General features: G+C 32.1%; 9 protein-coding genes across 9 annotated transcripts; 2 read left to right on the forward strand and 7 right to left on the reverse strand.

Annotated features, from left to right (window-relative positions):
* Nucleotides 1-165: 165 nt before the first annotated feature.
* BX663DRAFT_265103 (uncharacterized protein) lies at nt 166-958 on the reverse strand. The gene is made up of 3 exons (XM_051521921.1): nt 708-958; nt 468-638; nt 166-382 (listed from the first exon to the last, which is right to left on the reverse strand). The coding sequence occupies exons 1-3, from the start codon at nt 898-900 to the stop codon at nt 249-251; spliced, it is 498 nt and encodes a 165-aa protein (XP_051378178.1). The 5' UTR covers nt 901-958; the 3' UTR covers nt 166-248.
* Nucleotides 959-1,525: 567 nt separating this feature from the next.
* On the reverse strand, nt 1,526-4,563 carry BX663DRAFT_443499 (Muskelin N-terminus-domain-containing protein; the record flags this gene model as incomplete). The annotated part of the gene is made up of 11 exons (XM_051523572.1): nt 1,526-1,916; nt 2,001-2,540; nt 2,733-2,899; nt 2,958-3,159; nt 3,224-3,389; nt 3,449-3,719; nt 3,775-3,912; nt 3,985-4,043; nt 4,141-4,218; nt 4,276-4,305; nt 4,359-4,563. The coding sequence occupies 11 exons, from the start codon at nt 4,561-4,563 to the stop codon at nt 1,526-1,528; spliced, it is 2,247 nt and encodes a 748-aa protein (XP_051378179.1).
* Nucleotides 4,564-4,672: 109 nt separating this feature from the next.
* BX663DRAFT_525520 (kynureninase) lies at nt 4,673-6,450 on the reverse strand. Its single transcript, XM_051529790.1, has 6 exons — nt 6,314-6,450; nt 6,005-6,249; nt 5,807-5,940; nt 5,518-5,739; nt 5,232-5,407; nt 4,673-5,163 (listed from the first exon to the last, which is right to left on the reverse strand). Exons 2-6 carry the CDS (start codon nt 6,060-6,062, stop codon nt 4,701-4,703), a joined length of 1,053 nt encoding a protein of 350 aa, XP_051378180.1. The 5' UTR covers nt 6,063-6,249; nt 6,314-6,450; the 3' UTR covers nt 4,673-4,700.
* Nucleotides 5,803-6,547, reverse strand: BX663DRAFT_265084 (uncharacterized protein). Its single transcript, XM_051521920.1, has 3 exons — nt 6,314-6,547; nt 6,005-6,249; nt 5,803-5,940 (listed from the first exon to the last, which is right to left on the reverse strand). The coding sequence occupies exons 1-2, from the start codon at nt 6,450-6,452 to the stop codon at nt 6,047-6,049; spliced, it is 342 nt and encodes a 113-aa protein (XP_051378181.1). The 5' UTR covers nt 6,453-6,547; the 3' UTR covers nt 5,803-5,940; nt 6,005-6,046.
* Nucleotides 6,548-6,614: 67 nt separating this feature from the next.
* On the reverse strand, nt 6,615-8,333 carry BX663DRAFT_525521 (GDP dissociation inhibitor). The gene is made up of 5 exons (XM_051529791.1): nt 8,257-8,333; nt 8,059-8,205; nt 7,652-7,976; nt 7,497-7,574; nt 6,615-7,433 (listed from the first exon to the last, which is right to left on the reverse strand). Exons 1-5 carry the CDS (start codon nt 8,257-8,259, stop codon nt 6,661-6,663), a joined length of 1,326 nt encoding a protein of 441 aa, XP_051378182.1. The 5' UTR covers nt 8,260-8,333; the 3' UTR covers nt 6,615-6,660.
* A 197-nt stretch (nt 8,334-8,530) lies between these two features.
* Nucleotides 8,531-9,929, reverse strand: BX663DRAFT_525524 (Gcp-like domain-containing protein). Its single transcript, XM_051529792.1, has 2 exons — nt 9,477-9,929; nt 8,531-9,400 (listed from the first exon to the last, which is right to left on the reverse strand). The coding sequence occupies exons 1-2, from the start codon at nt 9,873-9,875 to the stop codon at nt 8,831-8,833; spliced, it is 969 nt and encodes a 322-aa protein (XP_051378183.1). The 5' UTR covers nt 9,876-9,929; the 3' UTR covers nt 8,531-8,830.
* Nucleotides 9,930-10,041: 112 nt separating this feature from the next.
* On the forward strand, nt 10,042-10,799 carry BX663DRAFT_525527 (ribosomal protein S18; the record flags this gene model as incomplete). Its single annotated transcript, XM_051529793.1, has 4 exons — nt 10,042-10,198; nt 10,265-10,309; nt 10,365-10,682; nt 10,755-10,799. The coding sequence occupies exons 1-4, from the start codon at nt 10,063-10,065 to the stop codon at nt 10,796-10,798; spliced, it is 543 nt and encodes a 180-aa protein (XP_051378184.1). The 5' UTR covers nt 10,042-10,062.
* BX663DRAFT_462187 (zinc-finger of the MIZ type in Nse subunit-domain-containing protein) lies at nt 10,800-11,929 on the reverse strand. Its single transcript, XM_051523966.1, has 6 exons — nt 11,722-11,929; nt 11,549-11,662; nt 11,358-11,477; nt 11,161-11,300; nt 10,907-11,105; nt 10,800-10,844 (listed from the first exon to the last, which is right to left on the reverse strand). Exons 1-6 carry the CDS (start codon nt 11,890-11,892, stop codon nt 10,827-10,829), a joined length of 762 nt encoding a protein of 253 aa, XP_051378185.1. The 5' UTR covers nt 11,893-11,929; the 3' UTR covers nt 10,800-10,826.
* Nucleotides 11,930-20,327: 8,398 nt separating this feature from the next.
* Nucleotides 20,328-20,636, forward strand: BX663DRAFT_490207 (uncharacterized protein; the record flags this gene model as incomplete). Its single annotated transcript, XM_051524943.1, has 1 exon — nt 20,328-20,636. The coding sequence occupies one exon, from the start codon at nt 20,328-20,330 to the stop codon at nt 20,634-20,636; it is 309 nt and encodes a 102-aa protein (XP_051378186.1).
* Nucleotides 20,637-22,692: the final 2,056 nt, after the last annotated feature.

Consider the following 22,692-nt stretch of genomic DNA (forward strand, 5'->3'; position numbering starts at 1 on the left):
AAATTTATTTTGTGTTTTCAGCGCCTTTTTTTGCTCTTTTCTTAACTTCTTTTCTTCTTTTAAATCCTTTTCTGTTTGAATAATAAATTGTGTGCCATAGACAGGTTTTCGAGCTTCGGATGATGATACTACTTTATTAGTTGACTGTTGTTTTTGTCGTTCATCATAATCTGACATTCGCATAATATTATGAACAATCGTTGATCGATTCGAGATAAGCTCTGCAATGAAATCAAAAGCATCATATCCTAATAGTTCAATAAGTGTGTTTTGAATACTGTCATCACTATCACCAGATCGAATAATGGTAAAGATGTCTCCACATAATTGACGCTCGTCCAAAGTGAGTTCTTTATTATTGTCAACCACTTGTTTTGCTTGTCTATAAAAATAAAGGGAGTATAAATATCTACAATTCTTACATTCGTATGTTTCAAACCAAACTTTTTACTTCAAAAGCCAATTACGGTCATAAATAGCAGTAGTTTTAAAAGAAGAGGCTGGGTTGACCGAGATCTTTGGAGTAACATCCTCTTTAACAATGTCATTTTCTCTTGCATTCACTAATGTCGGTTTATTAAATAACTTTTTTGGCAAGTTGAATTCTATATCACTTCCAAAGCTGACGCGAGGTAATTCTAGTAATTAAAAACAACATTTTAGGTTTTTTTTTTTTAAAGTACTCGATGTAATAATGCAATGTATACCTTTATTTTCAATATGATCTTTTTTGTATTTTTTTACAAGATCACAAAAGTTTTCAACAGAACATTCTTGCTTATTATCAGTGTCCCTTGAAAATAAAAGGTTGACAGGTTGGGCTTTGCCTTTCCCTTTCCCTTTAGGTATATTGGATAATACTTCGTTAAATACAGAGCTAAATGAAAGTTTAGCGGTCATATGTGAAAGTAAGAACACTAAAAAAAAAATAAATATTTGTATAAAATAAAAATAAAAATAATACGACGAAATTTTTAGATATACGTTAATCCCGCAGTAATAATAATAATGCGTAGAAGCGGGATAATAAAATTAGAAGATTCTTATTGTCCTATGCTGCGGCCACATAATATTTATAAATGAGATGATACTCATAACCCTTAATTATTATTATTTCTCTTGCACAAACCAACTTTAAACAATCAATTACTCTTCAGAAATACACACTATTTATCTCTCAGTAGCATAAATTAAATTTAATTAAAGAAAAGGAAAAAAAATAATAGTTTAGCATTTTCGTTATTGACTGAACTTTTAGAATATTGTACTTTGTATAAACTTTTCTGAATTCTACAATTTCCTTTCTTACTTCCTTAATACAAAATTAACTTGATGCCTTTAATAAAAATCTATGCTAATGTATAGCAAATAATACTCTGTATTAAATTAGCTGTTATGAGTATGATGTTTGGTAAATAAAATCTTTGATCCCAGTTATAAATAAGGCTAAGACTAAATTATATCTATTTCAAGTATTTTGTATATACAGTTTAGTATCTAATGCTAAATAACAGTTGGAATCATATTAACCAATTTTAACAGCATCAATTAAAGTTCCTTCAGGCTCTTTCATATGATTAGGAAAGAATGCTAATAGAGTTTGAAAGACGGCTGTACGATCTTTGAAATAAGAAATATCTATAGAACGGATATTATTAACTTTAAAATTCATATTTAATAACCCATCATATTCTATACCTTTTGTGGTATCATTCACTTCTATGCAGCATAACTCGGTACATAGCTTTTTAAACTCTTGTACCTCTTCTTTGTTTTCATAGTTGATAGTAGGCGTGAGATAATGCCTTAAATACTTCAATGCTTCCATTTTTGATGTAGATTTATTCAAGAGTTCTTTTAGGCGTTCTATACGAAGGAGGAATAAGCATTTTCTTACAACTTGAGCTGAGTCAGGCCTAACAATTAAGTAATTTAAAGCATTAGATATATATTTATATACATACATACATTCATACGAATATACATTGTTAATTATTTACTTGGTTAATTTTAGCTCCCAAAAATCATCTAGCCGTCGATAAGGTTTCAACGTATCACCGGGATTTCCACCAAAGATGAATAATGAATTTGATTTAGGATTATATATCATTTGATGCGTGTAACGCGCCAATGGGTCCTCTTCCCCTTGACTATTATTGTTGCTTTCATACACCTTTTCCCATTTATTGTGCTGAATATGATAGACCCAAAAATAGTTTGTGGTATTCACTTGCTTTTTATATTGCTGTGTGTTTTTTAGAAACCCTGAGAAAATATAAATTTCTTGTCGATCTGCATTAATGACTGCACGCTGTGTGTAACCTGCATCTGGACCAAATTGTTTAGAAAAGTCATGTGTAAGTTCAGTTAGTTTATCATCTTCAATTGAATAACAGTAAAGGTCAGTTAAGGTTTCTTTGCCACGTTGACCACCAAATATGTAAATACAACCTGATTTAGCATCAAGTAACATTGAATGACCAGCTCTTGATTTTATGGTCTGTGAAGCATGAGGTGAAGGAATGACATAAGTTCCATTACTTGAGCGTCGACGGCCTAAAGGGATCTCATTTACGGTTAGTAAGTGAGGTGAAGTTGCTTGTTGTTGTTGTTGTTGTTGAGATATAATAGCAGCAGCAGGAATATTATTGACATCATATCTATATATATATATATATATATTTATATCAATGTATAAATAGGTGCCTCTATAATACTATAAATGATCTTACCTAATAACATGCCAAGTACATTCATCGATATCATAAACATAAAATCCGCTATAAGTATAAGGTGGGGTATCAGATGAAATCACGCGTCCTCCAAAGACATAGAGCTTTCTACTAATAGGATCAACACACATTTGATGATCACATAAAAGGGAGGGACCCCCATCAAGCTAATTCATGTGTTAGAAAGAAAGTATATCATCAAAAAATAATAATAATGTTACTTACTTGTGTGTTTTTACTTAGTTTAACCCATTTATCAAGGTCTATGAAATACTGATAAAATTCAGATTCATATAAACTATTATCTGCTGATGACACATCATACGAATTGTTACGAATATCAGCATATCTACCAAGGATATAAATTGATTTTCTTATAGGATCAAAGCACATTGTATGACAAGACCTTGCTGATGGGCCGCCTTGACTGTAAAAAGAGTTAGTAAGGGGAAAAAACAAAAAACAAAAGCATAATAATATCAAAATTTTACACAGAAGTATCTGAACTGATTAATCGCCATCGATTCTCTTTCAATGAGTAGCACCAAAAATCAGCTAATTCTTGTTTACCATCCCAACCACCAAACAAATATATTTTTTGTCTTTCAACGTCCAAACATATTTGATGGCCACCTCTTGCACAAGGTGCATTTCCATCTATCATAAAGTTAATTTAGACTAAGCCTTCCTTTTTTTTTTTATCTTAAATTGTATACCATTGTTTGATGCATATATCCTTCGCCAATTTGGTATGTATTTTGCTTCATCAACATATGACTGAAAAACGCCTTGTTGATTTGCATCTTTAATTATTTGTTCCACTATCTCAAATTCTCCTTCAATTACAAGTTTTTGATGTAATGTGGATAATAGTGGATCCTCTAACTTGATATCTGGTCTTTCCTGCTTAAGCGCATCATACACACTCATCATATTTCTTTGTCTAAAGTGCTTTAAACATAAACGAATAGTTTCCATTTCCTTATACTATAAAAATAAAATAAGAATTATATAATGAATTTACTTGAATTCACCTCTTTACTTTATTATAAGCTTCATAGACTTCCTTCATTATTGATTCCTCTTTTATGCCTCTGATTTCAATATACCAAATACTATAATTAAAATTCGCGCCAAAAGTAGCTAATGGTGTAATTTTAATATACTGAATCGGAAATATCTAATACGAAATATGTTAGCAAATTACATGTATTTTATTATCATTATTCCCTCCTTTTGTTTAATATTTTACTAAATCTCGAAAAGTATATCTGATAGGGAATGTTTCGGCCTTATTGTCGTCTGTTAAACCTACATTTACAATAAAATTAGTATGTCTGCATAACTGTTTTAACTTTATTTATTGATTTTTTTTATTTTTTCTTTTTTTTTTTTTTTTTTTTTGAACCTTTGTGAAGAATTTCTTTTAAATCGTTTGGGTCTAAACCGCCATAGACTTTAAATTCCTTTAAATTACATACATGACCTATAGATGCAAGGAAAAAATAAGCTATCAAAATAAATAATGTCTAAATTAACATACTTCTATGAAATTTTCCAAATAATATTTCACCTAGATTAACAGAGATTAAGTAATTGTTCAAAATAATTCTATCTATTCCTTACAAGCTACAGCTGGTTTATCTAGTTTTAGTGTTATGTACTGTGACTGATCATGTGAATTAGAAGACCATCGAGACGACTGTTCTGTTGGGTTATTAACGCATACATTTTTAGGATGATAAGGGCCTGAAAAGGAAGAATAATCATGAATTGTATAAGGTAGAGGCACATGATGTGTATTCTCAATGATTGAATGTAAGTTGTTCATTATTTATACTAGGAAAAGAAAAAAAAAAGGGCAGAAATACATAATAATTTTTCTTTATAGAAAATATGCATAATAATCCCCGAAATAAATACATGTATATAAATAGAGTCATATACAAATGTATATTATGTAATTTATTAATAAACTTCTTTCATGACTTCTTTTAAACATTTAACAAATTGGTACACATCCTTAAACGTATTATATAAGGGTGTTGGCGCAACACGTATTACAGTTGGCTTACGTTCATCTACAACAATACCCATCTTATGAAGACCCTCAAAGACTTTTAGCATACTTGTCTCATCACGAAATTCCAACGATAACTGGCATCCACGTCTCTTTGGAGTCAAGATTTTTACTTGCGGTACTTCTATCCTAACCAATCTCTCAAGATACTCAGTTAATAATAATGACTTTTTACGCAAAGCTTCAACACCACCAGCTTCTTCAAAGACTTGCAAGGACGCCCAAAGGGCAACGGTTGTGAAAATGCTAGGATTACTAACTTGATATCCAGAGGCACCTTCACTAGGTTCAAAGACTTCTTGATTCATTTCGAATCGAGTTTCTTTATTGTTACCCCACCATCCTGCCAATCTATATTAAATATATAAGTTTTTAAATATATATATATATATATATATATATATGGATATATGCGCTACCTTGGTCTTGTATTATCATTTTTGTATTTTTCATGAATAAAGAGCCCTGCAATACCACCCGCTCCTGAATTCAGATACTTATAAGAACACCAGCAGGCAAAATCAACGTCCCAGTCATGTAAATGAAGAGGCACATTACCAACTGCATGTGCAAGATCCCAGCCTACCACACAACCCTATTATACAAAGTTAAGAAATATACATACATACATACATACATATTCGTATAAATATATATATATATATATATATATATGCATATATATAAAATAAAAAAACACTTTACTGCTTCATGTCCAGCTTTTGTAATTTTGTCTATCTCAAAGAATTGTCCCGTATAGTACTGTACACCTGATAACATAATTACGGCAATTGAGGAACCATGTTGCTTAATATATTCAATAATATCTTCTGTTTCTAAAACATCGTGTCCATCTCGAGGACTAACTGTCAAAAGTGCGTCAGTAGGATCAATACCTCTTGACTGAAGATGAGAACTGACGGCATACTTGTGTAAAATTCAGTTAATTATTAAAAGTAGTAAATATGTATATATATGCATATATTGTACTTACATGATCCGAGGGAAATGCCTTTTTCTCAATTAAAATTTTGTAGCGCGTTTCGGAAGGTTGATAAAAGGAAATAAGCATTGAGTGAATATTTGAAGTTAAAGTATTCATGGCTGTTACTTCAATTGGCTTTGCCCCTGAATGTTGAAATTAGCTTAATAATAATAATAATAATAATAATAAAGAACGACTCTTTTTTACCAACAATTTTTGCAAGCGGTTCTTTGACAATCTCGTCAATAGCTACCCAAGGTCGCATATAAGGATGGTTCCAATGGCCTTCAACTCCCCTGTATGTGAGCAAATTTTAGTAGTGTATGTATATCTTTTATATAAAGGATGCACATACCTTTGTGCCCAAGCATCCAATTCTTGATTAATTATTGTTCTTGTTCTTTTAGGCATTAATCCTAATGAATTACCACACAAATATATGCATTCTTCATCTAAAGGTTTAGAAAATTTTAAATACTAAAATAAACTCCTTTATAATAGACTTGCTTTCTTTACCTGTTTCGGTAGAATCATTTGTGATTGAATTTTTTAAGGGAATTTCGAACTCTTTTCGATATTTAGCAAATTCATCTTGTGCGTCTAAATCGTTAGCTAGTTCTACTGAAGTAATTTCTTGTTTATCTAATAATGACATGTTAGCTTAAGAGAAAGAAGAAAATAAGAATAAACAAGAAGGTTTAAATATAGCAATGAAAATATCTCGGAGATTAATTTCATTGTATGCTGAACAATAGTATGTGTCACCATCTTTTATTTTCTCACAGTTTAAAAAAATAAATAAATAAATAAATAAATATTAAAATTTAAGCAGTCCAATTTTATTTTTATTCATTAAACAAGATTTAAGCATCTACAGTAGTAATTTCCCTCTTTTTCAAAATAAGTTCATTTCCTGTCATTCTTTTATAAATACTCTTGACATCATCACATACCGTTTCAAAATGTGATGTAGCATCGTACGATTTGGAAATAAAAACGTTATCATTTTCTCCATCTTCAAGAGGCTCTTGAATATCACTCACATATACAAACTTTTTATAAATGTCTCCTAATAAGTCTAATCCTGCCTTAATTTCTTCTTCTGGGTTCTCCGTTTCTACAATGGTTGAGACAATAGCTAAATACATGTCCTTTGGACATACTGAATGCGTATTTGAAACACTGGCCACATAAATATCATGATTACGGCCAACTTCGTTTTGAGGAATTACAATTTGGACAGAATCTGCATCAGCAGTATTTGCTATAGGATGTTTCAAGAAACAAATGGCACGAACTACTTTACCCGTTGAATGGACCTTCTGTGATGCATAAGAGGGATCACAAATGATTTGTTTAGCTGTAGCAGTTTCAGTACCTGATCGAATGCCTATGGCTTTACCTTGCTCATCATAAAGAATTTCATCAGCAGATCTATCCAACATATAGGTACCGCCGTAAATAGCACTGAGACGAGCAAATGATTGAGGTAATTCACCAAGCCCGTGTAAAGGATAGATGTAGGGGCTCTTACCATAGCGTGCCACAGAAGCAACATATAAAATTATCTTATTAATTGTTTCACGGGCAGGCTGCTTAAGATACACGTCATCGAGATGAAGTGCCATTGCATGACCTAAAATATAACAATAACAATAAATAATCGATTTTGTCACTTTTGTGTTAGGGCTAACTTTACCAATAAAATCTTGAGTTCCAGGCTCAAGACCAAATTTCGCATAGACATCCACCATTGTATTATTATCTAAATCAAGTCCTATTTTATCAAATAAAACATGTTAGTGACTTTTTTTTTCTTTTTCTTTCATTCACTCGTCTCGTTAGATAATTCACCTTCATGAGTTGTCTCATCATCTTCCTTCCAATTTTGTACAAATTCAAAGAATTTTTGTAATCGACGTTTTTCAACCATGCCTAATAAAGATGTTGAAACAGCTTCCATTTCACTTGAGGGAACTTTAAAAATCTTGCCATCCTTGTATACAAAGGAGCCCGCAATTTGCTTAAATTCAAGATATCGAGTAACATCTGTATGAGTCAAAAAACGAACAATTTCGCCATTGGCCATCATGAATTTGGGAATAAGGTCAATATTGTAGTCACGGTCGCGACCAAGCTCGGCAGGGGCAACTTGGTCAGGTCTAAATTTGCGATAAAGCTAAATTATAATATATATATATGTAAACAATAATTATATATATATATATATATATATATGCGGCAAAGAAACTTCGATATACCTGTGTCAGGTTTAAAGAGGCAGATTCACCACCATAATAATCATTTCTATCCATGTGAAGAACCTTTTTGCCTTCGACTGAGAATATACCAGAAAGAATACATTCAGTTAAACCAGTACCAAGAACAATAATATCGTAATTGTCATCCTACATAAGGTTTTAGAATCCTATTTTGTTAATCATCGCTTCTATGTTTACCATCTTATATAAAGTTGTAATAAAGAGAAAAAGGGGAAAAAAAAAGAAGGTAGGAAATAAAATTAAAAAAAAAAAAAGGTTTATATTTTAAATTTAAATGGGATGCGTCTTTTCCAAACTAGGGAAGAGGGAGTGTCGATATTAATATTGAATCAAGCCAATCAAATAACGCTATTCTTTTTTATAAACTGCATAACAACGTGTATACTTGAATTTAGGCACGAGAATTTAAGTTACACAATATCATTGGCCCCCTTCCCCTCCCCCCAACATGTTCTCAAATTAATTACTATTAGAAGACCGTCAAAGCTTTATCCATTTATTTATTTCTTTTTTAACGATTCTATTGGCCATTTAGGTAAGGTTGTTATGGTATAATCATCTACGAGACCAGCTTGTAGTCGCTCCATCCCCGCCCATGCAATCATCACGCCGTTATCTGTACAAAATTGAGGTGGTGGGCAAATCAATGGCAAACCATAAACTGCTGCTAACGTTTCCAGCCTAATAGAATTTTTTTATCAGCTTATGACCATCAATTTTATTTTATTTTATTTTTGTTTTCTTCTCTATTTTACCTGGTACGAAATAATGCATTGCTTGCAACTCCTCCGCTTACAACAAATGCTGTTAGCGGCTTCTTTTGACGTACTATCTCTTCCTCTAATGCTAATCCTATTTTTTGCTCCAAATGTCGTATACATATCATCTGAAATGCTGCTGCCATATCATTCACATCCTTGGGTTTAGTTAAATCCACTATCTTATCCTTCTTCACGAGTTGCGCCACCTTTGACTTTAACCCTGAGAAACTAAAGCTTAGAACTGACTTATTTCGTTGAAGCATGGGTTGTGGTAAATATTCCATAAACCGTGTAGGATCTCCTAGAGAAGCTGCTTGCTCAAGGGCAGCACCAGGTCCGCCACGTCGCCCCTTAACCCATTCCAGATTAAGAAGACGAGCTGTTTTGTCGAATGCTTCACCTACTGCATCATCCAATGTTGTAGCCAGTGTATTATAATTGCCTAAACTGTTGGCTGTTAATAAAAGAGTATGTCCACCTGAAATGAGTAATGTCATGAAGGGGAATTCGGGATAAGGAGCTTGTTGACAAGTTAATCGAGCTGTTAATGCGTGGGCTTCCTGAGAACAATAATAAGAAAAAAAAAATAATAATAGTAATTAGGTCTTAATAATGTTCTGTTGTAATTCCTATTACCATGTGATGGACACCAATAAGAGGTTTTTTTAAGACTGCTGCCAAAGTTTTTGCAGCATTCAACCCGACTGGCAAACAGGGTGGTAGGCCAGGTCCTCTTGTTACAGCAATCGCATCTAAATCTTGAGCATTCAAATTGGCATCCTCAAGAGCTTTAGTAATCACACTTGGAAGGTTACGTGAATGACCAGCACTCGCTAAGGTTGGTACAATACCGCCCATAGGTTCATGTAGCTCCTGTTGACCATGCACAACCTCGGATAAGATACGATGATCAGATGAAACGATCGCAGCTGAAGTATCATCGCAAGAGGTTTCAATACCTAGCACTCGTAATGGTCGAGTACAGAAAAGTCGTCGTGAAAGTCTATTAAGATGCTTTATCGAAATTGATTGCATAATGATTTATTGTCTATTTTTTTTTTTTTTTTTGTTTTTTAATTATTATTGTTGATAAAACGGGTCTGATTAGAGCCCTTGTTGGCTGTTATTACAACTAATTTTGAATTTCCGAAGAAAAAGTGGAGTTGCTGCACACCCCTTGTTTATTTCTCGCTTCTATTTTTTTTTTCCCTTAACTTGAATTATGCTTACACAGGTACGCTCATCGCTTACAAGAGCTCCAGCATCAACTACAATTTGCTTACGAGCATTGACTCGAAGATTTTATAAAACTTCAAATGTAGAATCTGACGATGATGATCTTATAAGCAGTCATAAAGGTATATAATTAACTTTATTTTTTGTATAATGTGATCTTAATTTTTTTTTTCTTTTTATTTATAAAGAAATTGAAGAAAAAACCTTGCAAATCCTCCAAAAAACAGTTAACAGTAAAACATGTTGATTTGTATTATTTACTATCTTAATAACTTTTTTTTATTATAGAGGATAAATATAAACCTATTGCTGAATCATCTCAACGTTTTCAGAAGAACTTTCGTGCAGGTGATACCTATCATCCGGATGATTTAAATGATAGTCGTTATCAGGAGCAGTTGCGTCAACGTCGTACTAAAGTAATAACACCAGCTGAAGATCCATTTGAAGTGTTAGGTTTAGATCCTTTAGTTGAATATAAGAATTATAGACTTTTGGCAAATTTTGTGTCGAGCATGGGCAAGATTTTACCTCGTGAGCAGACGGGTGTGAGTGCAAAGAATCAAAGAAAGCTGGCAAAGGCAATTAAGCGTGCGAGAGCGATGGGTAAAAGAAAAAATAAAAAAAAAAGTAATGCGTAATTTACTTGATGTGATTGCTTATTTATTTTTATTTTAGGATTGATGTCAAGTACAAATAATCGATATGACTTTCAAGTTTAATACATGGTATAAAATAAAATATCCCTTTTTATTCAACATCGAATAGCTATAGAAAGTATTATTAGTCTATAAATATAAAGTATTACCCTTAATTTCTTATTTCCCTACCTCGCCTCTATTACGTAATTTATTATCATATTCTTCTTTTGCTTTGGCTCTCCTAACTCTATCTGCCATTATATCATCAGAATATAGATTCTGTTTTTGTATGTATCGATTGCAACCAGGAATAGGGCATTCAATAGCATTATTTGATCTCAATAAAGCAAATATAGATGCTTTTGAGAATGTATGCTTACAGACAGAGCTACAAAAAAAAAATTAGATAACTTGTAAATATACATTTTCTGATATATTTTTACCTTGTCATGGGTTCTTCCAACCATGTTGTTGTTAATGGACATTTAAGTGAAATCTTTGTAGGACCCATAACAATATCATCATCATCATCGTTGTTATTAGATGTTAAGCTCGGCATAGCATCGTACAGATGATTAATACTCTAACAAAGCCACCATATTAGAACTGTATTCATTAAATAAACATTTGTAAGATTTACCCATAAATGCTGTCTAAAACTAATATATTTTTGATTTGTAAAATATTTATCATCGTCAGTTGCAGGTAATTCTTTCATTAATTCACTCTTTAATGTTTTATAATATTCTTCAGGATTACTCTATATAATAGATAAACTGCATAAATATATAAAGTATCAACATTTTAAATATACATGTGTATATGTATTACAATTTTTTCGCCTTGGTAAATTCGATCCTTCATTAACAAAATGGTCCTCTCTTGTAATTTAAGTCTAGCTTCGAGATCAATCAATTGTTTAAATTTTGAATCGAGTTCAGATACCTACAGCATATAAAATAAATATTATTTTAAGAGGATGCCATTCTATAAATCAGTCTTACTTGATCAGATTCATTTGCTTCTTCTCGATCTTGGGCTGCAAGTGTAATATTATTTTGTCCTTGTTGAATCAAATGATAAAGATCGTTAATGTCGCTAACTGTGGTTGATTTAATATCATGGGTAGCTGTTAAACTGAAGTTATTTATAATATTTTCGATTTCATCTAACATGATTAGAGCTGCAAAAGAAGTAATAGAAATAACTGTCTATTTCTTTTATTTAAAAGTATATAATCTGGGTTGTAACTGGTTTTTTTTATTTTTATATTTATTTTTTAACTGCAGAATGATTTGATAGAATGACTACATAACTTTTTAAATGTGGATTAAGATAAATTTAAATTAATCTTTAATGAATTATAATAATGTTGCCACCATTTACCGTATACATCTAAACTCTTCCTGTCAAGGAAGAAATTTCATTTAATATAATAATGGTGAGAAACAATAATCAACTGATTATAGCATAAAGGTATAGAGCGGTCAGGACTAATGAGCATGTACTAAGTTATATGTATTAGATGCTTTTTGGGATATTTATGTCGTACTGTCATAATATTCTTTAATTTTTAGCAAATCTAAAGTGTTGTAAAGGCCAATAAGGGTTGTCTTAAAATATAAGCTTCAAAACTGAATAAAAACTATGAACTGTAAACAAAAAGCAACAGTTTTCTGTTATTTACCTTTAATGCTTTACCTCTATTTGCATATAATATTAAAGAATCATTATATTTTTGGTTTAATTCTAATGCCTCCTATAAGATGTTAATTAATTTTATTTACTACAGTTTAATTTTGACAGATAGTGTTTCCTCCCCTCCCCAAGTACATTGTTCCTAGAAGTTATAGGATTGCTTGTTTTACATTTACTTTACTTCAACTTTTTTAGCTTTAAATTTCCATATGCAATAATGTGAATAAAAAAGATAAAGGTCTATCTTCTGAAATATCATTTTTTTTTCTTGTCTTCCTTCCTTCATACCTTTTCTCTGTGTAAAAAAAATTTACATTTAGAAGAGGCTGATTACTAATGCGAAAAAAAATGGCAAACAGGAAAGTACGACTAGGATTTTTATTGAAGACAATCGACTAATTAAAAAAGATGATGATTCTAACGCATACTTGAATTATTATTACAGAATAATCATTTTAATTAATAGCATTAAATAAAATACAGAATATATGTATGGCTATAATAAACAAGTAAACTGTCTTATTTAAAACTTTAGAATAGAATAATATAGACATACAAGACTTCTTCCTCTTCCTATACATGGAATTTTGCAAAACTGTTTCCTTTTGCATGTTGATTAAACTACCATCTATATTGCATTTAAATAAAGTTTTATTTATAAATTAATTTGAAAACCTAATGAGCATAATTGTTTATTTAATACACCACACCAAATTTGCTCAGATCAATAAATAGAAAAAAAAATATACATATATTCAGTTGAGTGGAGGAGGAGAAAGAGGAATCAATTGGTTTATTATGTTAAAAGCAATCAAGCTTGTGTAGTAGACTATAAATGCTAGGCCATTAGTATTCGTTAAGAAGTGACGAATTACGGAGTTTGAGGTCCCTTGCATAAAAGGCAGTTCAGAGGATTGTCAACTGTTCCTAGCATTTGTAGCCTAACGATGTGTTTGCAAGCGGTGTATAACAGTATGTTGATTAGTGAGAAGGATGTCTCGGGTAAAAAGTTGAATAACCATTAGATAGCTGTTTGAGCCGTCAAACAATATACTTGTTGTATTTGATAAATGATATTGGTTTGATCCAAAGCATTAGATCTATAGAAATCGTTAATCAACAAACAGAAAGAAGTATAATAGAATTAGCAGCAGCCTATTCTTCGTAGTTTAGTTTTTTTTTTCTTTTTTGTGAAAAATCAAATGCTTTAGGCAGTCTAAGTTAGAAAATATCTATTACTTTCGGTAATAATGTTTGTTTTTGATTGTTAAAAAATAAAGAAAGAGAATAAAAAAGCGAAAGGCAATATTGTGAAAATATTACGTAATTCATTATGATTTAGCAACATAAAAATTGTATAAAGGGAAAATAATACGAGAAAAGGGAAGAGGATTATTTATATATTTTTTATAATATAAGACATAATAATAATAAAAATATGATTTAGACAATACGCAAGGATTGGTGGATTAATGAATTATGTGAGTTTGTTATCTCTAGATTAGTCTACTGCATCAAGACAATAAAATATATACTTTACTGTCGTCTCCCTAAGCTGCCATCCATTACTAAAAACGAAATAAAATGTATTTTTTTTTTGAGCAAGCAATATATCAAAATTAATTCATAGTAAATATCTCAATTATAACAAGAATATCCAATAATTCATATGCTATTATTACTGCCATCACCCTGAGATAATATTACACAATAATAACCATCATCATTGATATATATACATGTATATGTATATATTTAATCTAGATGTCTATAAATAATTATGTTGTTGACCATAAAAATCGTAATCCTATTGAATTCTTATTAATATAACATAACACAGTGTATGTATAATTATTATTAAAACTGAGTATACAATAAATAATATTTTGTAAACTATAGTATGCTAGTTATACTTGAATAATTTCTTTATTATGTAATAAATGACTTTTCTATTATTTCAATAAACTTAGTTATATAAAGGCAATTACAGTCATAACAATTTGCAATCGAAGTCTCGAGTTATTATTTTATTTTATTTTATTTTATTTTTTATTTTTTATTTTTTATTTTTTATTTTTTATTTTTTATTTTTTATTTTTTATTTTTTTATTTTTTTTTTTATTTTTTTATTTTTTATTTTTGAAGTGCATAAAATCATGGCTCTTGTCATGGTTGTAAGATTTATAACTTAATTCAATAAGATAAATAGTCATTATAGAATATATAGTGCACTTGTACAATAATTCTGTCTATAAACATATTTAGTATACTGGTTTTTTCCATTTATTTGGCGGCCTTTGAAGTTTAGGTTTGCGGCTATTGAAGCTCAATTTGCAGTCTTTGCCATCCAACTTTGCATTGGTTGACACTAATTTTGCACATTTTGAAGTGGGTCTTTGGATGTCTTTATCCAATAAAATCGCAGGTGTTGACACCAGAATATTAGGAATTTTTATCCAATAAGATCACTTGATTAGGTAACCACACGTTGTGGCCAAGTCATAATAATTGGCCGTTTCAATAAAATATATATCTAACAGATTTGCAAGAATAAAATTAAGACACATAAATTTATTTAATTTATTTGGATTTTGCATTTCAGGATCTCATCTGCGATCCCAGGTACATAGTCATTATGTAAATCAATTGGCAGCAATTTGGTAGTTTGGAGGCTACCGTTTTGTTTCAGCTCATATATTCCCCAACGAAACACCGTAGTGACATAGTCACTAATGGCATAATACTTGCCATCCAATACAACCGCAAGAAAATCACCATAGCAAATGTTTGATGCTATAATTCCAAACAGATCTGCGAGCGATGAAGGAAGTATCTCAGTACGGATCTTGAACCAAGAATGCAAGAGTTCAGCACAATTATCAGCTTTGACAGGATCTGGCCCATCTTCCCCAATTTCTTCAAATTCTTCCCATTCTTCTTCACCTGCAATAATTTCAGGAATTCCATCAGCATTGGCATACGTGGTGAGAAGGTCTTTTAGATTTTGCTTAGTATTCATTTTTCTACTTTAGTTTTTAGCTGAAGTGTGGATCAAAACAAACGCATTTTATTTATACTTTTGTAAACTGGGTTTCACAATGAGAAACGTGAGTGCATTACTGCAAAGAAAAATATTTTATTTGACTATTTGCATTTACTAAATACAGCTATTTTTTTTTCAACCCTTTGGTCAGGATTATTCAATATCAATTGCCGCATCCGCTCTACAAATTCATCTGTAATATCAGCATTTCTACGTCTATTAGAATATTTATGCTTATTTTTATTGATTCGTAACTGAACAGCACCAACGCTCATGTTTAGTATCCTAGATACTTCTCTTATGCTCAGACCTTGGTTTTAATAGAGATATACAGTAGGCGGAAAAATGGTCCGGATGTTTTAACAAAAATGACAAAAACACTTATAACTAATGAACAAATAAAGCAAATGACACAGAACAAAATGTATTTAAAAGAGAAAATTGTCTAGTTTTATTGATATAAATTTAAAGAAATATGATTGGCTAAAATATACTAAAATCGGAGGTTAAAGCTGTAGTGTACATCCGGACCATTTTTCAGGGTGCATCCGAAAAATGGGCATCCGCAGTTTGATGACCTGTAATGAGTCATAAATTGTCATTTGTAATATCCAATAAGCAGTAATGAATATTCGGCAACTTAATATCATAAAAAAGTATAAAAAAAGTTATTTTTTATCATCAGTATTGCGTGCTTCTTTTTAGATTATTATATTTACACTTTATATTACATTATTACATCATTATGGCTCGTTCACTTACATAAGATAAGCAAAATAACATCAAATCTTTATTGCAATTAGGTTGTTCATACTCTGAAATCATGAAACGTATTCCAGGTGCCAAAAGAGTACAATTTGTGACTATAAGAAAAGGTTTTTCCCTGAATGAAAAGCTACATCTAGTGGTAGAAAGATGGTTGTAGGTACAACTAGCCGTTCTTATATTAGAAAGAAGTTAGTAACAGGTGAGTTAAGAACTGCCAAGGATGTTCATCGTTATTTGGTGTCTACTGGTCATGATTTAGGCTATTCAGCATGTCTGAAGATTATGAAGTCTATGAATTTTGAAACTGCTATAAAGAAGAAGAAGCCTTTTTTGAAGCCTGAGCATAAAAAGAAGCGTTTAACGAAGGCCAAAGCTCACCGATATTGGACTAAGGATGACTGGAGGCGTATGGTTTTCTCTGATGAAGCAAATATCAACGTTTGGGGGTCTGATGGTGTTAAATACTATTGGAAGCGTCCTGATGACAAATTGTCCTTTCATCATTTGGACTTAAATGTTAAAGGAGATAATGGTAGTGTAATGATGTGGGGTTGTATAACCTATGATGGTCCTGGTTATGCCTATCAGATTACGGATGGTACCATGAAAAAGGAAGATTACGTGCATATCTTGAATACTACTCTAAAAGATACCCTTGAGTGGTATGGCTATGACCCTCAGCATATTTATTTCCAGCAAGATAAGGACCCTAAACATACCGCAAAGCTTACAAAGCAGTGGTTAGCGGATAATAAGTTCGATATCGAGTCTACTTATAGTTGGCCACCTCAAAGTCCAGATTTAAACCCTATAGAACACATTTGGCACCACCTGAAGTTGAAGCTTAGTGCTTATCCAACCAAGGCTAAAGGAGTCCATGAATTATGGGAAAGAATTGAAGAACAATGGGCTACTTTTACAAAAGAGGATTGCCAAAAGTATATTGACTCTATGCCAGCAAGAATAAAGGCAGTAACTGATGCTAAGGGTGCTTATACTAAGTACTAAGTACTAAGTACTAAGGAAATTTTGATGTACCCTGAAAAATGGTCCGGATGTACACTACAACTTTAACCTCCGATTTTAGTATATTTTAGCCAATCATATTTCTTTAAATTTATATCAATAAAACTAGACAATTTTCTCTTTTAAATACATTTTGTTCTTTAGTTATAAGTGTTCTTGTCATTTTTGTCAAAACATCCGGACCATTTTTCCGCCTACTGTAGAGCATTGTGGGTGTCATCTTGTGTGAATGTTTTTCTTCTCTTTGATGGGGGATTTGAATTTGGTTTAGGAAAAGCTTGACTGCAACCTGATGAATCAGCTTCTTTCAAATCCATAAACTGACAGCGGCTTCGATTGTCTTGCATTGTGGTGCGATCAGCTTGGCTTGCTTGTTCTTCAGTAGCAATATCTTGTCTTCTTTTACCGAGGATATTAGAAGTAATAAAAGCCATTATGATGCGAATCTTTATGTGAGCAAATGAATGAACGATTAGAATTTTTAATGTAAAGTAGAAAGCTTTTATGCGCAATGTTTGTCTGCTTGAAATAAGGTTTGTTCTATTATCTCCAGAACAGGATTCCGACCGATGTGTAAGCAACTTTTTCAGGTTATGAATGACGCCATTACACAGAGTTTGGTATCACCATAAATAAACTACAATGCTGTACTGAACCTCTTTACGTCTGATTTTTTATGAACCAATATTTTTTAAATGGGATGTTAATTTTTACTTTCTTCTTCCGTGCGAACCCTGTAACTGACATCATATCTTTTTATTGTATTCAGTTCTATATGCTTGAAAAAATCATAAACATGTACTCTGAAAAAGGAATTTGTTAGTATCACACAAACCTGAAGATGAAAAATCTGTAATGGTATTTTTGACATAAAGTACGGAATAAGTAATGAACATACTTGGAGCATAATAAATATAAGAGCAATGTATGAAATACGTAATGAACGTACAAGACATAAGAGTATAAAAGTAGTGTGCATAAAAAGTAAGCATAAGAAGTGAGCGTAGTAAACATATGTGAACATATAATAAGAATGTGGTAAGAATTAAAAAAAAAGTGAGCACAAATTATGAAATACTTCATGAACAGAGTGAACATAAGAAGTGAACAGAGTGAACATAAGAAGTGAACACAGTGAACATAAGAGAAGCCAAAATCAGAAAAAAAAAAGTGAGCATACATTATGAAATACGTCATGAACATAAGAAATGAACAGAATAAGGAAAAAAAATATTTTGCGCTTTGTGTTACTTCTTACAATTCGTACTTTGTATTCATAAACTTTTATTGGTTCTATGAGATTATCATTATTATGTGTGTAGTATTTTCTGTATTCACAACATTAGCTACACTGGTGCTCACAATGTTTTTTAACTGCGCGATGATGTAACTGAGGTTATGGACAGACTCTAATAACATGCAACATAAGAAGTTCTACGGTTATACATATATATGTATATAAACAATACGATTCGTTTTACAATTCCAATATTATATTACTTCTTCAGCTAACCTACTTCCTCACACCTTATATTTCTTATAAAGTGTCAAACTCTCTCCAAATTATTATGGATGAACACTGCTACAAGCATATGAACAATGCCGGCGCAGATTCAAATCCCAATAGCCATTTCTTAGAAGCTTTTGCTGGTTTCCAATATGAAAATTTTGGATCCTTCCCCATATACCGCTGTCGGGCTTTGAAAAATGCAATTTTCTTTTATGGGAATGGCTCTCTAATATATTACTAGTGAAAAAAATACCGACTTTGTCGTTTCTTGACTTCTTGAGGTACGAAAGCGTAAAACTTCAGATAGTATTAAGCAAAAATAACAAAGAATATAATTACGTTTTTATAATATTTAATGGTTATCTTTATTCAAAATTAATAATTTCTCGATATTTATATTAAATTTGTTACAACAATAAAGTTTATGTAACAACAGGGAAAATCGTGATTATAGTAAAGATGCATAAGTATTGTCTTTTTTATTTTCTCATGCTGTCAACTAATTATGCCGACGTCTTCGATTTTCACAAATTATGCATAATTTTAACTTCTTTCTTCTCACGTCTGAATCCTTTACTATCGGCTTAAATCTTCTTTTATTTTGCCTATCAATTCTAAACAGTAGATTGTACTCTACTTCTATTGGCTGGTCCTCTATTTCGTTCCTAATAGACTGGACAATCCAACATATTTTAGCTGTAGGTTATCACTACTAGTGGTATTACAATAAAAGGAAATTCTATTTTTCCAAGTCCGACGGCGGTATATGGGGAATTAACCCCCTAAACATACCGCAAAGCTTACAAAGCAGTGGTTAGCGGATAATAAGTTCGATATTGAGTCTACTTATAGTTGGCCACCTCAAAGCCCAGATTTAAACCCTATAGAACACATTTGGCATCACCTGAAGTTAAAGCTTAGTGCTTATCCAACCAAGGCTAAAGGAGTCCATGAATTATGGGAAAGAATTGAAGAACAATGGGCTACTTTTACAAAAGAGGATTGCCAAAAGTATATTGACTCTATGCCAGCAAGAATAAAGGCAGTAACTGATGCTAAGGGTGGTTATACTAAGTACTAAGGAAATTTTGATGTACCCTGAAAAATGGTCCGGATGTACACTACAACTTTAACCTCCGATTTTAGTATATTTTAGCCAATCATATTTCTTTAAATTTATATCAATAAAACTAGACAATTTTCCCTTTTAAATACATTTTGTTCTGTGTTATTTGCTTTATTTGTTCATTAGTTATAAGTGTTTTTGTCATTTTTGTCAAAACATCCGGACCATTTTTCCGCCTACTGTATTTTTCAAAGTCCGACGGCGATATATGGGGAACTAACCTATCTTTTCTCCTCTATCTGAACGAACTATAAAACTTGGTGACTTTAATTACTCTTACTCTCGCTCCTTTTCGACCACTGGTCGAATTTGGCAAGCCCCAAATACCTGGCTACAATACATAGATAATAACTTCACAGAATGTGCTACTGCTCCTGGTTCACAGTCAGACTTTACATTTCATCGACAGAATACCTCCTCCTCTTGTATTAACTACATCATGGTATCCAAGGACCTTTCTTCCTATACTTATCATGATAAATGCAAGACTGTGTACATTCAACCTAGTTGGTCTGATCATTCATTGTTAATTACTCATATTCGTTTTCCACCACCTACGACTAATACTTCTTCCGTAACTTCAATCGGTAAAGGCATCTGGCGTGCTAATCCTAGTCTCGCTCTAAATCCTGAATTTACACGTCGTCTTAATAGCATGTTATCTAAATGTGTGCTCTCTCTTGATACTACTTTATCCGCTGCTGAAAAGTGGGAGGCATTGAAAAAGGATACAGCTAAATGTTGTTAATCTTTCTCTCGGCGTAAAGCTTTCTATCTACCACGTGCAGAAGATCTTCTTCATAAAAAGCGTGCTCGTATTACCAAAAAATTATTATTGGATCCTTCTATACTCTCCTCTTTATCTCATCAATTGTCTGTTGTGGAAACCCAAATTAGTTTCATACAACAATATTATGTAGAAAACTTGGTTTTCAGATCAAGTATTCGTTGGCGAGAACGCGGTGAGACCTCTCCTGGGTACCTAAAGCATACTATTGCCTCTCGTAGTGCTAAAAAACTGATACCTCCGCTAATTCATCGTTCAACTTCATATCTATGTTCCTCTAAAGAAGAAATGTTAGACACAGCGGCTGAATTTTATCAAAACTTATACTCCCCTGATGATCTTGACCAAACGGCTATGAATACAATCCTTGATGCACTTCCAGAATCCCTGAGGCTATCTTCTAACGCTACTGAATCAGTCATATCTCCCATCTGTTATGATGACCTGCTTGAGGCTTTTTCTCGCACACCCAGAAAGTCTTCTTCTGGTAAGGATGGGCTTCCATATGAAATTGTCCAACTAATCATCAAACATCCTCAATGCGTGTGAAATTGCTTTGGCAGTTTATAACAATGCATTGTTGACTGCTGATATTCCTGATACAGTGACTAACAAAACCGGCCCAATGTTTTGCACTTTTCCCTTTGATGATGTATTGCTCGTTATTGGGACAAGCTACATATACAATTCTTATATTATTATAATCGCAGAAAAGCTCTCTACATACACCTTTTCCGGAAATTATTCGTACACATTAAAAAAAATTTCGTGCACAAATAAAATAAAAAATCAAGCATTAAAAAAATAAAATATCAAGCACAGACAAGATAAAATATTGTACACTTAAAAAATATAAATTAAGATATTGGACCTGATTAATATTTTCAGTACTTTGAATTTTTATTTTGAATTAAAATGGACCAATTTATACATGAAGATGGAAAAGGCAAATCATTCAACGAGGAAGGAAATGAAATTGAAGTACTTTGGATGAAGATCGACGATCCTGATTATCCTATTGCAAATGTTGCAAGTTATGGGGAATATTCAGATTTAAAATCTCTCGAAAAATTCCATAAGGCTAACAAAGTTGTATCGAAAGAGAAAAAATGGGTAGTAAAGGAAAAGTCTGAAAACAACAAAAAAACATATAAAAACTACAGAAAGGAAGAAATGGACTATTTCTTATTTCTCGTGGGTGAAAAGAGTATGTACGTTCGTGGGGCAACTAAACAAATAGGTGTTCCTGCTAGTACAGTTACTTTATGGTACAAAAAAGTTTTGTGGATCCAAACGAACTTGTCAACAAAAGAAAACCCGGAAGCGGAAGGCCTGCGGGAAGGCCTCATATCTTGAACGATGCCCATCGCGAGTATCTTATCAATTTGGTTGACGAAGATGATTCAGGCATGACCTTGGATCAAAAAAGGGATATATTAACCAGGGACTTTGAAGGACTTGAGATAAAAAAATCTGCCTTCCATACTTTTGTAAAGGAAAAGTGCAGAATAAGCTGTAAGAAATCTTATTTCTATCCTGAAGATAGAAACAGCCCTGAAAAGATTGAGGAGAAATACAAGTGGGTTAAAAATCTGTTGGATAATACTGATATTGATTATCAAACCGACTGTACTTTTATTGACGAAGCAGGATTGCATATCGATATGAAATGCTCTTTTTCTTGGTCTCGTGTCAGCAATCGCGCTATTGTTAAGACACCAAAAACCAAGACCAAAATGATGACTATTTTGGGCGCTATTTCTCCTTATGGAGTTGTAAACGTAAAGGTCAGGATACCAAAAGTAACAGCATCTAAAAAAAGAAAGCTTGGAAAGGAGAAAAAAGAAAAAAACATTTAAGTTGGCCATTACTTCAACTTTAATGTCGATACTATTCATATCTTGGATCAGTACGAGGAATTTAATGGGAGCTATTTTGTTATGGATAATGTCCCAATCCACAAGCATCAGGATACAGTGACTCACAAAACCGGCCCAATGTTTTGCATTTTTCCCTT

Source organism: Cokeromyces recurvatus (assembly GCF_025118155.1).
Source record: "Cokeromyces recurvatus strain NRRL 2243 chromosome Unknown BX663scaffold_43, whole genome shotgun sequence".
NCBI classification, from domain to species: Eukaryota; Fungi; Mucoromycota; class Mucoromycetes; order Mucorales; family Mucoraceae; genus Cokeromyces; species Cokeromyces recurvatus.

Excerpts from the sequence above, each read along its gene's own strand:
- BX663DRAFT_265084 (XM_051521920.1), bottom strand. The coding sequence starts at position 6,452 with ATGTCATTATTAGATAAACAAGAAATTACTTCAGTAGAACTAGCTAAC. Across the intron at positions 6,250-6,313 it reads AAATGATTCTACCGAAACAG|ATGAAGAATGCATATATTTG; the intron begins GTAAAGAAAGCA and ends CTAAACCTTTAG.
- BX663DRAFT_525521 (XM_051529791.1), bottom strand. Across the intron at positions 7,575-7,651 it reads TGATGAGACAACTCATGAAG|GACTTGATTTAGATAATAAT; the intron begins GTGAATTATCTA and ends TTGATAAAATAG. Across the intron at positions 7,434-7,496 it reads TGGAACTCAAGATTTTATTG|GTCATGCAATGGCACTTCAT; the intron begins GTAAAGTTAGCC and ends GTTATATTTTAG.
- BX663DRAFT_265103 (XM_051521921.1), bottom strand. The coding sequence starts at position 900 with ATGACCGCTAAACTTTCATTTAGCTCTGTATTTAACGAAGTATTATCC. Across the intron at positions 639-707 it reads AGATCATATTGAAAATAAAG|AATTACCTCGCGTCAGCTTT; the intron begins GTATACATTGCA and ends TTTAATTACTAG. Across the intron at positions 383-467 it reads AACTACTGCTATTTATGACC|ACAAGCAAAACAAGTGGTTG; the intron begins GTAATTGGCTTT and ends TTATTTTTATAG.
- BX663DRAFT_462187 (XM_051523966.1), bottom strand. The coding sequence starts at position 11,892 with ATGTTAGATGAAATCGAAAATATTATAAATAACTTCAGTTTAACAGCT. Across the intron at positions 11,478-11,548 it reads TTTACCAAGGCGAAAAAATT|AGTAATCCTGAAGAATATTA; the intron begins GTAATACATATA and ends TCTATTATATAG. Across the intron at positions 11,106-11,160 it reads TTGGAAGAACCCATGACAAG|CTCTGTCTGTAAGCATACAT; the intron begins GTAAAAATATAT and ends TTTTTTTTGTAG.
- BX663DRAFT_525520 (XM_051529790.1), bottom strand. The coding sequence starts at position 6,062 with ATGCGACCTTGGGTAGCTATTGACGAGATTGTCAAAGAACCGCTTGCA. Across the intron at positions 5,941-6,004 it reads ACCGCTTGCAAAAATTGTTG|GGGCAAAGCCAATTGAAGTA; the intron begins GTAAAAAAGAGT and ends TTCAACATTCAG. Across the intron at positions 5,740-5,806 it reads AGGCATTTCCCTCGGATCAT|TATGCCGTCAGTTCTCATCT; the intron begins GTAAGTACAATA and ends ATTTTACACAAG.
- BX663DRAFT_525524 (XM_051529792.1), bottom strand. The coding sequence starts at position 9,875 with ATGCAATCAATTTCGATAAAGCATCTTAATAGACTTTCACGACGACTT. Across the intron at positions 9,401-9,476 it reads TTATTGGTGTCCATCACATG|GAAGCCCACGCATTAACAGC; the intron begins GTAATAGGAATT and ends TATTGTTCTCAG.